At 40.8% G+C, this 15,767-nt stretch overlaps 1 protein-coding gene across 5 annotated transcripts in view; it reads right to left on the bottom strand.

The window, feature by feature from the left end:
• Positions 1-15,767, bottom strand: part of FRY (FRY microtubule binding protein) — a 329,207-nt gene that overhangs the window by 114,022 nt on the left and 199,418 nt on the right. For all 5 annotated transcript variants that reach the window (XM_082366277.1, XM_082366278.1, XM_082366279.1 and 2 more), the window contains one exon: positions 7,241-7,348. In XM_082366277.1, the coding sequence (XP_082222403.1) occupies positions 7,241-7,348 (108 nt within the window). The remainder of the gene's footprint in view (positions 1-7,240; positions 7,349-15,767) is intronic.

Below are 15,767 nucleotides of genomic sequence, written 5' to 3'. Positions count from 1 at the left end.
ACTAGGCAAGCACATATCTTTAGGGTCAAAAGTCAAAATAAAAACCATGCCATGGTCTATTTAGATGAAGCTTTTAAAGAAGGGCCAATACTTTCAGATTTCCAATGAGATTAATTCTACTCTTCGTCTAACTTTGGCATCATTCGCAATTTGCAATCTGGAAGCTGTCTTAACTTTAAACCAACAGTGCAGGATCATTTTAAGGACTCTGAGACCCCAAGGTGGTGCAGCTCTTGCTATTTTTGGTGACCACTCCTCTTGAAATCATGGTATTCACATGCCTCACCAGTGAGAACACTCAAAAATATTCCTGGAGTACGAAGAGACAGGACCAGGGAGGGGAGGGAGCTTTGGGAATAAAAGGCCCAGTTGATAATAAAAGTGGAATATTTGTGGAAGAAAAAGGTCCAGTGGCACAGAACTGAGATGGAGTGAAAATAACGTATCAAGGCAAGTCTGAGTGGCAGCAGGCGAGGGAGAAGGAGAAGAATTTGCGAGAAGAGCCAGAGCCCCGCCCCCGTGTCATTCCTTGGAGAGTCTAAGTAGGGAGCTGCCTATCAGATACAGACGCCGTTTCTTCCACCCAGATCTTCCTCATTTTTACTTTTGTTAGATTTTAACCAGATAATCACAGATCATCTTGTGAAGCGCATGGGATTTAATATTATAAAACAGAAAACAGGAAAAAAAATTTTAGTTAACGAGAAAGGAAAAGAAGATTCAGTTAAAGGCGCAAGATGCTCAGCCACCCTGAGGATGCAGGACGTGCAGGGAAGCTGCATGATGCTGGCCGACCTATTTACAGTCTCACGATGCCTGCTGGTCCAGCGAGCAAGGAGTGGCTGAGGAGAGGGCATCCCCCAAACTCCTGCAGGGCCATCCCATTGAGAAGCCAGAAAAGAAAGGACAGGTTCTTGCCTGCGAACGGCTGTGAGGACAATAAACAACAGTCCTGTGAGAGTCTGGTGGCAGCAATGGAAAGAGAAGAGAGACGTTCAGAGAAGGCAGCTCAGGAAGTCTGACTAGGTTGGGGGACCCGAGGAAAAATTTCTAAGACGCTGACCTGGTTTCCAGGAGCCTAAAATGGGGTCACAGGTATGTGGTTACACACAAAACCACCAAGGGGGCCTGAAGGGACTCCACCGTGACACAGCAGTGAAGCATACCGAAAGAAACCGTTATTGCCGACACCAACTGCATCTGTCCTTCCCCAGCAGCTGGCATGAGGCGCATGGACCAGCCTGGCCTGATTAACCAGGCGGCGACATTCTGCATGAGGCAACAGTCCCGAGGCCCTGCTTGGAGTGATCTAGGACGGCGGTGTGGTGTGAGGGGCACTTACACTAAGTAAGGATGTGGGTAAAAGGGGGAAAACCCAGAACTTGAGCAAGGCCGCCTTCTTGGTTGGTCAGATCAGACAAACGACTGAACAGAAACACTTTCGTAAAGGTGAGCTCAGGTTCAGATGGAATCAGCTCAGTCGCTTTGAAGAATTTTGTTGCTAGAGGTGCATGAAGGAAAAGGGAGTGACTTCAAATTCACAAACTATACCCAGAAGAAAAGATCCATTAGGAGGAATAGCCTCCTCTCAGCTCTGGCAGGACTGACACAAGGTTATCAGGCAGCGGTGAGGGACCTGCTGCCCCATAACGTCACCAAGGGCAGCAGCGGAAGAAATGGTTTAGAAGTGAAGGCCTGGAGACGAAGGTTTCCGAAAGGAGGGACTTGCTGACCAGTGGACTGTTAACCTCTGGCATGTTCACCAGAAGTGGCGGAAACTTCTTCTCTAAGGTATTAAAGAATGAGCTCCCGGGACTTCCCTGGTGGTCCAGTGGTTAAGGCTCCGTGCTCCTTGTGACCACCTAGAGGGGTGGGATAGGGAGGGTGGGAGGGAGACGCTAGAGGGAGGGGATATGGGGATGTATGTATACGTATAGTTGATTCACTTTGTTATACAGAACTAACACACCATTGTAAAGCAATTATACTCCAATAAAGATGTTAAAAAAAAAAAAAGACTCCGTGCTTCCAATTTAGGGGGGTGCGGGTTTAATCCCTGGTCGGGAAACTAAGATCCCACATGCCGCATGGTGTGGCCCCTCCCGAAGAAATAAATAAATAAAATAAAATGGGAACTTTATTAAAAAAAAAGAAGAAGAATGAGCTCCCACCTATCTACAGGGCTTTAAACTGCATCTCAATTAAAATAAAGTAATAAGATTAAGTGGTTTATCGAGGCAGTATATGCGATTGAGTCTACAGTTCTCACCCAGCTACTCAAAACAGCTAGCCGCCCTCCGCTACACAGACACAGGCTGAAGACTGAATGATAAACAGTAAATGATAAATAGTTTTCAGACACCACTAAAGATCATGAAATTGCATATGCATTACCTCAGAAAGTTCCACAAGTTGTAAAGAAACACTGCACAAAATGTTTGTCATTTTGTATAAAACCAACGACATTTGTCACTTCTATTTGGCTTCTGGAAAATTCTGTACATTTGGGCAACCAACTTTCCTCTTCTGAAGTTCAATCTCTTTGTCCGAAAATAGGAATGAATATGTACCCAGCTTTCCTAACATAAAGTATATGAAAGTGCATTGTACATCGTGGCATAATACGTTATTCATATTTAAAGATGCCTAAAAATAATAACTAACATTTGCTGAGAGCTTACTGTGTTCTAGGCACCATGTTAAGTGATTTATATGCATTGTTTAATTCTCACAACCCTATTTCAGATTTTTGAAAGGAGGGCAAACATGGAACAGCAAACCCTTAGTGCATCTATAGTGCTGCAGGAAGGGACAGAGGACAGGAGCCTGTAGACTGTTGGGGGAAAAGGTCCTTCCTGTGGTCAAGGGTAGAGCAGGAAACACCTGGGAGGAGACAGAGAAAAAAGACAGCGACTGCCAAGGAGAAAAGTGAGCTCCACCTTCTTTGTCTGTTTCATCCTGTAAACCATTGTTATGCTAAACATACTAATACAAGTCTGAGATTAGAGTGTCTGTGGTATTTGGCCAATATGTGGACAGCTGGGAAGGGAGCCTGGGGGCAGTTATGGGGGACATATCCTTGAAACTCCTGTCACCTACAAACTGGCACTTGCCATTGGCACTTGCTGTCTACCTCTACAAGGATTAAATCATGAGCTGCTGCAGCTGCTGACCTTCGACACCCCTTGAAAGGAGTTCAGGGTGAAGATCAGGAATGAGGTGCTCTGTGCTCTGGGAAAAACTGGCAGAACGGGTCTTCAGATAATTAGATATTTTCAGGAAAAGATTTTATAAGCCCAATTCTTGCATCTCCTCGTATCTAGAAAAACACTAAAACCCTTCATGGTGATGTCTGCTCCTCGTGACTAGCATCAACCTTCTGCAAAAAATATGTGTTTGGGGCTTCCCTGGTGGTGCAGTGGTTGAGAATCTGCCTGCCAATGCAGGGGACATGGGTTCGAGCCCTGGTCTGGGAAGATCCCACATGCCGCGGAGCAACTAGGCCCGTGAGCCACACCTACTGAGCCTGCGCGTCTGGAGCCCGTGCTCCGCCACAAGAGAGGCCGCGATAGTGAGAGGCCCGCGCACCGCGATGAAGAGTGGCCCCCACTTGCCGCAACTAGAGAAAGCCCTCGCACAGAAACGAAGACCCAACACAGCCAAAAATAAAAAAATAATAAATAAATTTAAAAAAAATGTGCTTGACTGCACGTACTCCCCCTTCACCAAAATCACATATATCCTGAGCATCCCCCGCCTCTTTGGAGCAGTTTCTCAGAGCTATCTGAAATGCTGTCTCCCGGGCTATAGTCCTCATTTTGCCCCAGATAAAACTTAACTCACAACTCTCATGTTGTGCATTTTTTTTCAGTCGACACTCCTTATTCGGGGAACCAAGCTGTGAGGGGCAGGTGAGCCTGCATGGAATTTGGTCTTATATTGCCAAGTATGAAGAAAACCAAGATTTTCTCCAGTAAAAAAAGCACCATGGATGCAACCAGGAAGTGTCTGAAATAAAAGGTCTCACACCTCTCTGACTAGACCGTGTCAGGAGTCAAATGAATCCAAACGTGACTGGACTATAGGGGGACAAAGTGACTAAAGACTTGAAACCCACATTTACTGCTCTTCAATTTCTTCACTTCTGTCCTCTGACCCTCTTGAGATCTAGAAGGGGCTTGTTTTCTCATAGGTTAATGGACCCAGTGTGAGGGCCAGCTCTCCAAGTTATCCTTCCCCTGAGGAGAACGGCCTCTGGCTTCTTTTGAAGCTTATGAAAAAGGCCTCTTCACAGGCTTCCCATATAAGTCCCGTCATTTTCTTGACTTTGCCCGAAGACTTGAACTCTCAAGTATATTTATTTGTTCTTTCCTCTCATAAAAACATTACCCATGGCTTTGGGCTTTGTAAGAATGTACATAATAATAAACACAAGACACTATAAATAGCACTGCCATTCCAACCGTGTCTCACAGAATTCCCTCCTGACATGCCTGGCACCGCGTCTGCAGATCCAGGCGTCACAGCATGAGGCCACCAAGGTGATTCCAGAGGTTAAGAGTCTCCCACACAGACTTACAGCAAAACAGCATTAGAGACGGTACCAGAAGGCTGCACGACCTTTAAAACACGTAGCATCTCAAAGGGCTTAGTTATATAATCACCACCAATTAGAACTTCAATGAAATAAGTGAACTTCCCTTTTACTTCAGCTTAACTGATAACTGTCTTTTCCCTGCTGACACATTTTCTCTCCGATTAACCAAAGTGCCATGTCATTTTGCCCTTTCAACAGTCTTATGAGATAGGCAGCATTATTCCAATTCTACCAAGGAAAAAAGACAGGCTGAGGGGTTAAATATGGGGTTGGCCACAAAGTTCGTTCGGGATTTCCTGTACCATCTTGTGGAAAACCCCAAACAAACTTTGTGGCCAACCCAATAATTTGTCAGGATCACACGGCTAGTAAAACGGCAAAGCAGGGAAGCAAAACTCAGGATTTCCAAAGGAGTCAGTATTATTCCCATTTGGGGGGGCGCCTCCTCCACATCTCTCAGATGGCAGCCCCTCGTTCCTCAAGGCCACCTGCAGCCCTTTCACTCAGCGCCCCTCCTCTGTGGAAACACTTGTCTCCTAGTCACACCATCCTCCCCGCTGTTGTCCACGGCAAGTGGACAGGCTGCTCCTGTACATTTCTGGGTAATTCTGGCACCTGTCTCACAGCTTTTCTTTATTTTCAGCACTTCACCATCACCCTGGGAGACTCTACAGTAGCATGGATGGCCCTTTATGGCATCTGGGTCTCTCTGTTCCTCACCTCCCCAACCTCCAAATCACCATGTCTGTCATTCACTAGGAATCCACCCTTCGCTCCTCCTTAGATCTTGTCCTCCCCCAGAACCGGAAGCCCCTTTGTGATCCAGGCTTGTTTTTCCCTCTTTCCCCACTGCTCCCCTACTTCGGATAAGGTGCTCTAGGCTCACATTCTGGTCGCCAGGCTTCAGCAAAAGCCTAGACTGTAGTTTGTTTTAAGTTCATATTCTTCTTAAAATGCATCCTACACATGGAATGGAAGAAAGAAGAACCCATGGCCTGGAGATGGCTGACTGTAGCAAAGAACCGGTTATATAGGTCATAGGTGATAAAAGTCAGCTAGCAGGGTAGACGGCTGTGGCCAGAGAACACCAAAGCTTGACACGGTGGTTACCAAAGCAATGGATCTTCAGTAAAGCTCAGGAGCCAGCACCATCCTGAGCTAGTGTGACCAGAAGAGGGAAAGGAGTGCCTTTGTCCACACTCGGAGTGAAGAGAATGGGGAAGGACAGCAGGCTACGAAAGCTATTAACTGATAGCAGGAAGTGATCAACCACGGGATTTGGTCCCCTCTGCACAGGAGTCCAAACAGCTATGCAGAGCAGACAGCGTGACGACCACGATCACCAGGGTGCACTGCACACCATGAGGACACTCAGCGCCGTGGGCAGGCCACCGGCTGATCTGCAGTCATGGGGGACCGGGGCGTGGGCTATTTTTTGGATATTGATGGGAAGGGTGCTCTCCGAAGGCTAGAGGATGTGGGTAAAAGATTATGTATAAAGCATCTTTCATCCAATCACCATCAATATTTGTTATCCTTCTCCGGCCTTTCCTCTATTCCGCCATTATCAGATTAACCAGCCGAAATGACATTTTTTTATCATGTTATTCTCCTGCTTAGAAACTCCATTAGTCCAAACGCCTCAGTTAATAGTAAAGATTAATTAAATATCTACCTCTAAAGTCTTATTTCTATTTATTTTTATCATTGGGTTTTCTAAAATCCTTTTTCTTTCTTTTTTTTTTTCAAAGCAAGGCTGACTTGTCTTCCTCCTCATTCCATTCCCTCCAAGGACCCCGTTTCTAATGATTTTGCCTTCTAAATGCACTGAGATAATAAGTCACTTTTGATTTTTAAATTAAAGACATGCATAACTGTCAGCTAGACCTTCAGATCAGCATGAGAAAAATCAAGCTTATTTAACTACAATAATGTAATGTCATTCAAAGCAAGTTACCTTTAGGTTCTAGCTGGACGGTGCATTCTTACGGAGGATGGGGAGGGGGATAAACGTAGGATCTAGGGAAGCTTTCTGAAGTACAAAAATCCGCTTAGGATCCCTGTTACCCACCTTCTTGCCTCCCCGGGGGTGTGTTGGTCTCAGATTGGGAATCACATCCTGAATGAACTTTTTCCCAGCCAGGCTCATCTCCTCATTTCCTGGTCCCACCTCTGTGCTTGTCCTCATGGCACTCCCTTTACATTTCTATATCCTATCTTTCCTTCAAAGGGCTCTTTACATTTCTATATCCTATCTTTCCTTCAAAGGGCCATTCAAGTTCCACCATCTCCCAGGAGTCATCTGCTGACGTCCTCAGTCCACAGTAATCCTTCTACCCTCTGATTTTACATATCACATTTTTTGGGTGCCATTAATTTGCACAGTTTCAAGCCTTGGATTGCTAGTTACCTTATGTCCTTATGGATTTGCTTCTACATTGAATTTTAAACCCCTTGAGCACAGGGAAAAAAAAAAAAGCCCCAAATCAAAACCATCTCTTTATTCCTCCTGGGCACTCCAAATAGTACCTAGAATTAGTAAATATCTGTCCATTTTTAATAATCATTCTATTTTTTGAGGAATCATGACAAAGGATTAAAATCAATTTTGATCAAATAATGCCCACTACAGCTCTCACCTACCTCGCCAGCAAGTCAATAAGTTCAAGTTTTGACATCCCATCAGGAAGCAGTCGGGGAATAGCAGCAACACAGGTCCTGAAAAGATCTATTTTTGGCTTTCTCTCACCCCTGGAATTTGAAGACAAAGTTTAAACGTAAGTCAAAGGTTATGAAAAAATTTTTAAAAATTGGTCAAATATGTGAACAAAGACTAAAATCAATGCCTTCTGAATCACTGCCTGGTGATTGCTCCCTATTATTCTTAAAGGTTTATGCCTTTTATAGCTTGGCCAGTTCTAAGAGAACTTATGAAGATTTAAATGTTAGTTAGAGGTATATATCTGAAAAGACAAATGCCGATAGCAATAGCATTCTATTGCTATCATATGTCTTGCCATTCAGCTGGGTTCCATGGGGTTTGGTCCCTGTGGGCTGCACTTAAGACACTGAATTCACTGAATTGTCCGGACACATTAGTATGTAAGAAATACATTGCAGTCATTAGTACATTCAGCATTTAAAAATGGGATTTTAACGTATACAACTAATGGTGCCATTAACAAACATGACATCTGGAAGTTTCTCTCTCTGATGAGTTATGCTTCTCCTCTCAAGAGTGCCCACCTCTGATTTTTTTCTTTTAATTAAATGCTTCCAAAAATAAGTCTTTCATAATGTCAAGTAAAATCCTGAAATGTATGTAATTGTGCACCCATTTCTGATTTTTAAAATTACTCTGATGGTCCTGACCTCTTTGGAGATTTCTTCTTTTTACTTTCTTGAGAATATGAATGTTTTAAAGGTAATTAATACCTTCTATATCCTGTTGTAAAATCTGAAGGAAAAATATAAGTTCAGTGATAAACTATTTCAATTTTTACTTATTTAAATAGAAAACTGATTCTTAATCACATATTTATCAATAACCTTTATGGAAAGACTAAACTACACATCAAATCGTTCAAATAACTTGTGATATAATATAACAGCATATTTAAATTTTGGTGATTTAGTCCTCTGAGAATAAATATAAAATTGGTACCAAATTAACACAATCGTAGGACACAAACACAATAATGAAAATGCAAAGTAGCGTAGAAGTAATTCCTTCTTGGAACAGTAACTGTGTCAGAATAGAAATGTAACAGGCAGAATCCATGCTCTCTGTAAACTAAAGACAATAATCAGACAGCAATTTTGCTCTGTGACATTACTTTTTAGCATGTGTTTTTAAGTTTGTTAGGAATAAATACAAAACTTTTTTGTATTTTGTGAAAAACAAAACACATATATGTTAATTTCTAAAATACTCTGTTCTTGTGGGAAGTCGTAAGATTATTTTCTCTCCTTTTCCATAGTCCTTTTGCACAGGACATACAAGGACTCCAGAGAGGACTTCACTGTACACTGGTTTCCAATCAGCAGAAGGAAAGAGAAGTCTTCAAATGACATCCTCGATGGCTAGACAGAGTTAAAGCCTAGTGATCTGATTGTTCATGTGTGGCACAGAGTCTTTTAAATAGTTCTCCTAACATGATCACCAGATGTTTTAAACAGCTGGGATTATTTTCATATCTGTTGGAAAACAGATGACCCTGCCTGGCCTGAAGTGTAAGGCAAATTCTGCCAGCTGATAGACTGGCAGACTTCCCAGCTGATAAAGCAAGCCTAGATTAGAAACTCTGCTTGGTGCATGGTTTCCTTTTACTGCAGTCCTGTGCCTGGGATTTTATAGGAAGCATCTGAGTACCCCAAATAACATAATTTTTATTAACAGATATTATATAATTATTATTTACAGTCATTATATTATTATACTTACTACTACTACTATTATTATTATTTGCCAGCATAAAGCACAAAAGGGATGAAGAATGGAAACACAGCAACACAGAATGCTTCATTTTCAAGTTCATAACCTAAGCAAAGCCTGGAAAAATGGTGGACCAACCTCAAATATCAACACCAATAACTATTTCCATTAGTGTGGTGTGGACCTCAACTCTCTTTTCCTAAATGCTTACATGATTCTCTAATGTTTCTCTTTGTTTTTTCTTTTTTCTTTTTTTTTAACATCTTTATTGGAGTATATTTGCTTTACAATGGTGTGTTAGCTTCTGCTTTCTAACAAAGTGAATCAGCTATACATATACATATACTCCCATATCTCCTCCCTCTTACGTCTCCCTCCCACCCTCCCTATCCCACCCCTCTAGGTGGTCACAAAGCACCGAGCTGATCTCCCTGTGCTATGTGGCTGCTTCTCACTAGCTATCTATTTTACATTTGGTAGTATATATAAATCCATCGCACTCTCTCACTTCGTCCCAGATTACCCTTCCCCCTCCCTGTGTCCTCAAGTCCATTCTCCACATCTGCATCTTTATTCCTCTCCTGCCCCTAGGTTCTTCAGAACCATTTTTTTTAGATTCCATATATGTGTTAGCATATGGTATTTCTTTGTCTCTTTCTGACTTACGTCACTCTGTATGACAGTCTCTAGGTCCATCCACCTCTCTACAAAGAACTCAATTTTGTTTCTTTTTATGGCTGAGTAATATTCCATTGCATATATGTGCCACATCTTCTTTATCCATTCATCTGTCGGTGGACACTTAGATTGCTTCCATGTCCTGGCTATTGTAAATAGAGCTGCAATGAACATTGTGGTACATGACTCTTTTTGAATTATGGTTTTCTCTGGATATATGCCCAATAGTGGGATTGCTGGGACATATGGTAGTTCTATTTTTAGTTTTTTAAGGAACCTCCATAATGTTCTCCATAGTGGCTGTATCAATTTACATTCCCACCAACAGTGCAAGAGGGTTCCCTTTTCTCCACACCCTCTCCAGCATTTATTGTTTGTAGATTTTTTGATGATGGCCATTCTGACTGGTGGGAGGGGATACCTCATTGTAGTTTTGATTTGCATTTCTCTAATGATTAGTGATGTTGAGCATCCTTTTCATGTGTTTCTTGGCAATCTGTATATCTTCTTTGTAGAAATGTCTATTTAGGTCTTCTGCCCATTTTTGAACTGGGTTCTTTGTTTTTTTTGATATTGAGCTCCTTGTAAAGTTTGGGGATTAATCCTTTGTCAGTTGCTTCATTTGCAAATATTTTCTCCCATTCTGAGGGTTGTCATTTTGTCTTGTTTACGGTTTCCTTTGCTGTGCAAAAGCTTTTAAGTTTCATTAGGTCCTATTTGTTTATTTTTATTTTTATTTCCATTTCTCTAGGACGTGGGTCAAAAAGGATCTTGCTGTGATTTATGTTATAGAGTGTTCTGCCTATGTTTTCCTCTAAGAGTTTTATAGTGTCTGGCCTTACATTTAGGTCTTTAATCGATTTTGAGTTTATTTTTGTGTATGGTGTTAGGGAGTGTTGTAATTTCATTCTTTTACATGTAGCTGTCCAGTTTTCCCAGCACCACTTATTGAAGAGACTGTCTTTTCTCCATTGTATATTCTTGCCTCCTTTATCAAAGATAAGGTGACCATATGTGCGTGGGTTTATCTCTGGGCTTTCTATCCTGTTCCATTGATGTATATTTCTGTGCCAGTAAATTTGTGCCAGTACCATACTGTCTTGATTACTGTAGCTTTGTAGTATAGTCTGAAGTCAGGGAGCCTGATTCCTCCACCTCCGTTTTTCTTTCTCAAGATCGCTTTGGCTATTCAGGGTCTTTTGTGTTTCCATACAAATTGTGAAAATTTTTGTTCTACTTCTGTGAAAAATGCCACTGGTAGTTTGATAGGGATTGCAATGAATGTGTAGATTGCTTTGGGTAGTATAGGCATTTTCACAATGTTGATTTTTCCAATCCAAGAACATGGTATATCTATCTATCTGTTTCTATCATCTTTAATTTCTTTCATCAGTGTCTTATAGTTTTCTGCATGCAGGTCTTTTGTCTCCTTAGGTAGGTTTATTCCTAGGTATTTTATTCTTTTTGGTGCAATGGTAAATGGGAGTGTTTCCTTGATTTCTCTTTCAGATTTTTCATCATTAGTGTATAGGAATGCAAGACATTTCTGTGCATTAATTTTGTATCCTGCAACTTTACCAGATTCATTGATTAGCTCTAGCAGTTTTCTGGTAGCATCTTTAGGATTCTCTATGTATAGTATCACGTCATCTGCAAACAGTGACAGTTTTACTTCTTCTTTTCTGATTTGGATTCCTTTTATTTCTTTTTCTTCTCTGATTGCTGTGGCTAAAACTTCCAAAACTGTGTTGAATAATAGTGGTGAGAGTGGGCAACCTTGTCTTGTTCCTGATCTTAGTGGAAATGGTTTCAGTTTTGCACCATTGAGAACAATGTTGGCTGTTGGTTTGTCATATATGGCCTTTATTATGTTGAGGTAAGTTCCCTCTATGCCTACTTTCTGGAGGGGTTTTATCATAAATGGGTGTTGAATTTTGTCGAAAGCTTTTTCTTCACCTATTGAGATGATCATATGGTTTTAATCCTTTAATTTGTTACTCTGCTGTATCACATTGATTGATTTGCATATATTGAAGAATCCTTGCATTCCTGGGAAAAACCCCACTTAATCATAGTGTATGATCCTTTTAATGTGCTGATGGATTCTGTTTGTTAGTATTTTGTTAAGGATTTTTGCATCTATGTTCATCAGTGATATTGGCCTGTAGTTTTCTTTCTTGGTGACATCTTTGTCTGGTTTTCGTATCAGGGTGACGGTGGCCTCATAGAATGAGTTTGGGAGTGTTCCTCCCTCTGCTATATTTTGGAAGAGTTTGAGAAGGATAGGTGTTAGCTCTTCTGTATATGTTTGATAGAATTCTCCTGTGAAGCCATCTGGTCCTGGGCTTTTGTTTGTTGGAAGGTTTTTAATCACAGTTTCAATTTCAGTGCTTGTGATTGGACTGTTCATATTTTCTATTTCTTCCTAGTTCAGTCTCAGAAGGTTGTGCTTTTCTAAGAATTTGTCCGTTTCTTCCAGGTTGTCCATTTTATTGGCATATAGTTGCTTGTAGTAATCTCTCATGATCCTTTCTTTGTATTTCTGCAGTGTCAGTTGTTACTTCTCCTTTTCTATTTCTAATTCTATTGATTTGAGTCTTCTCCTTTTTTTTCTTGATGAGTCTGGCTAATGGTTTATCAGTTTTGTTTACCTTCTCAGAGAACCAGCTTTTAGTTTTATTGATCTTTGCTATCCTTTCCTTCATTTCTTTTTCATTTATTTCTGTTCTGATCTTTATGATTTCTTTCCTTCTGCTAACTTTGGGTTTTTTTGTTCTTTCTCTAATTGCTTTAGGTGTAAGGTTAGGTTATTTGAGATGTTTCTTGTTTCTTGAGGTACGATTGTATTGCTATAAAGTTCCCTCTTAGAACTGCTTTTGCTGCATCCCATAGGTTTTGGGTCATTGTGTTTTCATTGCCATTTGTTTCTAGGTATGTTTTGATTTCCTCTTTGATTTCCTCAGTGATCTCTTGGCTATTTAGTAGTGTACTGTTTAGGCTCCATGTGTTTGTATTTTTTACAGATTTTTTTCTGTAATTGATATATAGTCTCATAGCATTGTTGTCAGAAAAGATACTTGATACGGTTTCCATTTTCTTAAATTTACCAAGGTTTGATTTGTGACCCATGATATGATCTATCCTGGAGAATGTTCCATGAGCACTTGAGAAGAAAGTGTATTCTGTTGTTTTTTTGGACGGAATGTCCTATAAATATCAATTAAGTCCATCTTGTTTAATGTATCAATTAAAGCTTGTGTTTCCTTATTTATTTTAAGTTTGGATGATCTGTCCATTGGTGAAAGTGTGCTGTTAAAGTCCCCTGTTATGACTGTGTTACTGTCGATTTCCTCTTTTACGGCTGTTAGCATTTGCCTTATGTATTGAGGTGCTCCTATGTTGGGTGCATAAATATTTACAATTGTTATATCCTCTTCTTGGATTGATCCCTTGATCATTATGTAGTGTCCTTCTTTGTCTCTCGTAATAGTCTTTATTTTAAAGTCTATTTTGTCTGATATGAGAATTGCTACTCCAGCTTTCTTTTGACTTCCATTTGCATGGAATATCTTTTTCCATCCCCTCACTTTCAGTCTGTATGTGTCCCTAGGTCTGAAGTGGGTCTCTTGTAGACAGCATATATACAGGTCTTGTTTTTGTTTCCATTCAGCCAGTCTATGTCTTTTGGCTGGAGCATTTAATCCATTTACATTTAAGGTATTTATCAATATGTATGTTCTTATTACCATTTTCTTAATTGTTTTGGGTTTGTTATTGTAGGTCTTTTCCTTCTCTTGTGTTTCCTGCCTAGAGAAGTTCCTTTAGCATTTGTTGTAAAGCTGGTTTGGTGGTGCTGAATTCTCTTACCCTTTGCTTGTCTGTAAAGGTTTTTATTTCTCCATCGAATCTGAGTGAGATTTTCAGATTTTTCTGAAATCTGAAAATTTTTTCAGGTTTTTCCCTCTCATCATGTTAAATATGCCCGACCACTCCCTTCTGGCTTGCAGAGTTTCTGTTGAATGATCCGCTGTTAACCTTATGGGGATTCCCTTGTATGTTATTTGTTGTTTTTCTCTTGCTGCTTTTAATATTTTTTCTTTGTATTTAATTTTTGATACTTTGATTAACATGTGTCTTGGCATGTTTCTCCTTGGATTTATCCTGTATGGGACTCTCTGTGCTTCCTGGACTTGATTGACTATTTCCTTTCCCATGTTAGGGAAGTTTTCAACTATAATCTCTTCAAATATTTTCTCAGTCCCTTCCTTTTCCTCTTCTTCTTCTGAGACCCCTATAATTCGAATGTTGGTGCATTTAATGTTGTCCCAGAGGTCTCAAAGACTGTTCTCAATTCTTTTCATTCTTTTGTCTTTATTCTGCTCTGCAGTAGTTATTTCCACTATTTTATCTTCCAGGTCACTTATTCATTCTTCTGCCTCAGTTATTCTGCTACTGATTCATTCTAGAGAATTTTAAATTTCATTTATTGTGTTGTTCATCATTGTTTGTTTGCTCTTTAGTTCTTCTAGGTCCTTGTTACACATTTCTTTTATTTTTCTCCATTATATTTCCAAGATTTTGGATCATCTTTACTATCATTACTCTGAATTCTTTTCCAGGTAGACTGACTATTTCCTCTTCATTTGTTTGGTCTGGTGGGTTTTTACCTTGCTCCTTCATCTGCTGTGTGTTTCTCTGTCTTCTCATTTTGCTTCACTTACTGTGTTTGGGGTCTCCTTTTCGCAGGCTGCAGGTTTGTAGTTCCCGACGTTTTTGGTGTCTGCCCCCAGTGGGTAATGTTGGTTCAGTGGGTTGTGTAGGCTTCCTGGTGGAAGGGACTGGTGCCTGTGTTCTGGTGGATAAGGCTGGATCTTGTCTTTCTGGTGGGCAGGACCGCATCCAGTGGTGTATTTTGGGGTGTCTGTGACCTTATTATGATTTTGGGCAGCCTCTCTGCTAATGGGTGAGGTTGGTTCCTGTCTTGCTAGTTGTTTGGCATAGGGTGTCCAGCACTGTAGCTTGCTGGTCGTTGAGTGGAGCTGGGTCTTAGTGTTTAGATGGAGTTCTCTGGGAGAGCATTTGCTGTTTGATGTTATGTGGAGCCGGGAGGTCTCTGGTGGACCAATCTCCTGAACTCAGCTCTCCCACCTCTGAGGCACAGGTCTGACACCCTGCCGGAGCACTGAGACCCTGTCAGCCACACGGCTCAGAAGAAAAGGGAGAAAAAAAAGAAAGAAAGAAAGAAAAAAGTAAAATAAAATAAAGTTATTAAAATAAAAAATAAAAAATAATTATTAAACGTAAAAAAGTTAAAAAGTAATAAAAAAAAACAGAAAGAAAGAATAGAGCAACCAAACCAAAAAACAAATCCACCAATGATAACAAGCACTAAAAACTGTAGTAAAAAAAAAAAAAAGACAGACAGAACCCTAGGACAAATGGTAAAAGGAAAGCTATAGAGAGAAAATCACACAAAGAAGCATACACATACACACTCACAAAAAGAGAACAAGGAAAAATATATATATATCTGTATATAGAAAAAAAAGGGAAGAGTGCAACCAAATCAATAAACAAATATACCAATGATAATAAACTCTAAATACTAAACTAAGATAAACATAAAACCAGAAACAAATTAGATGCAGAAAGCAAACTCCAAGTCTACAGTTGCTCCAAAAGTCCACCATGTTAATATTGGGATGATTCGTTGTCTATTCAGGTATTCCACAGATGCAGGGTACATCAAGTTGACTGTGGAGATTTAATCCGCTGCTCCTGAGGCTGCTGGGAGAGATTTCCCTTTCTCTTGTTTGTTCGCACAGCTCCTGGGGTGCAGCTTTCGATTTGGACCTGCCTCTGTGTATAGGTTGCCTAAGGGCATCTGTTCCCCACTCAGACAGGATGGAGTTAAAGGAGCACTGATTAAGGGGCTCTGGCTCGCTCAGGCTCGGGGGAGGGAGGGGTACGGATGCGGGGCAAGCCTGTGACAGCAGAGGCCAGCATGACGTTGCAACAGCCTGAGGCGCACCGTGCGTTCTCCCAGGGAAGTTGTCC

The sequence above is a fragment of the Balaenoptera borealis genome (assembly GCF_965194805.1).
Source record: "Balaenoptera borealis genome assembly, chromosome: 18".
Classification (NCBI taxonomy): Eukaryota; Metazoa; Chordata; class Mammalia; order Artiodactyla; family Balaenopteridae; genus Balaenoptera; species Balaenoptera borealis.
Note: the sequence above shows the minus strand (reverse complement) of the source record. Positions and strands in the feature narration are given on the sequence as shown.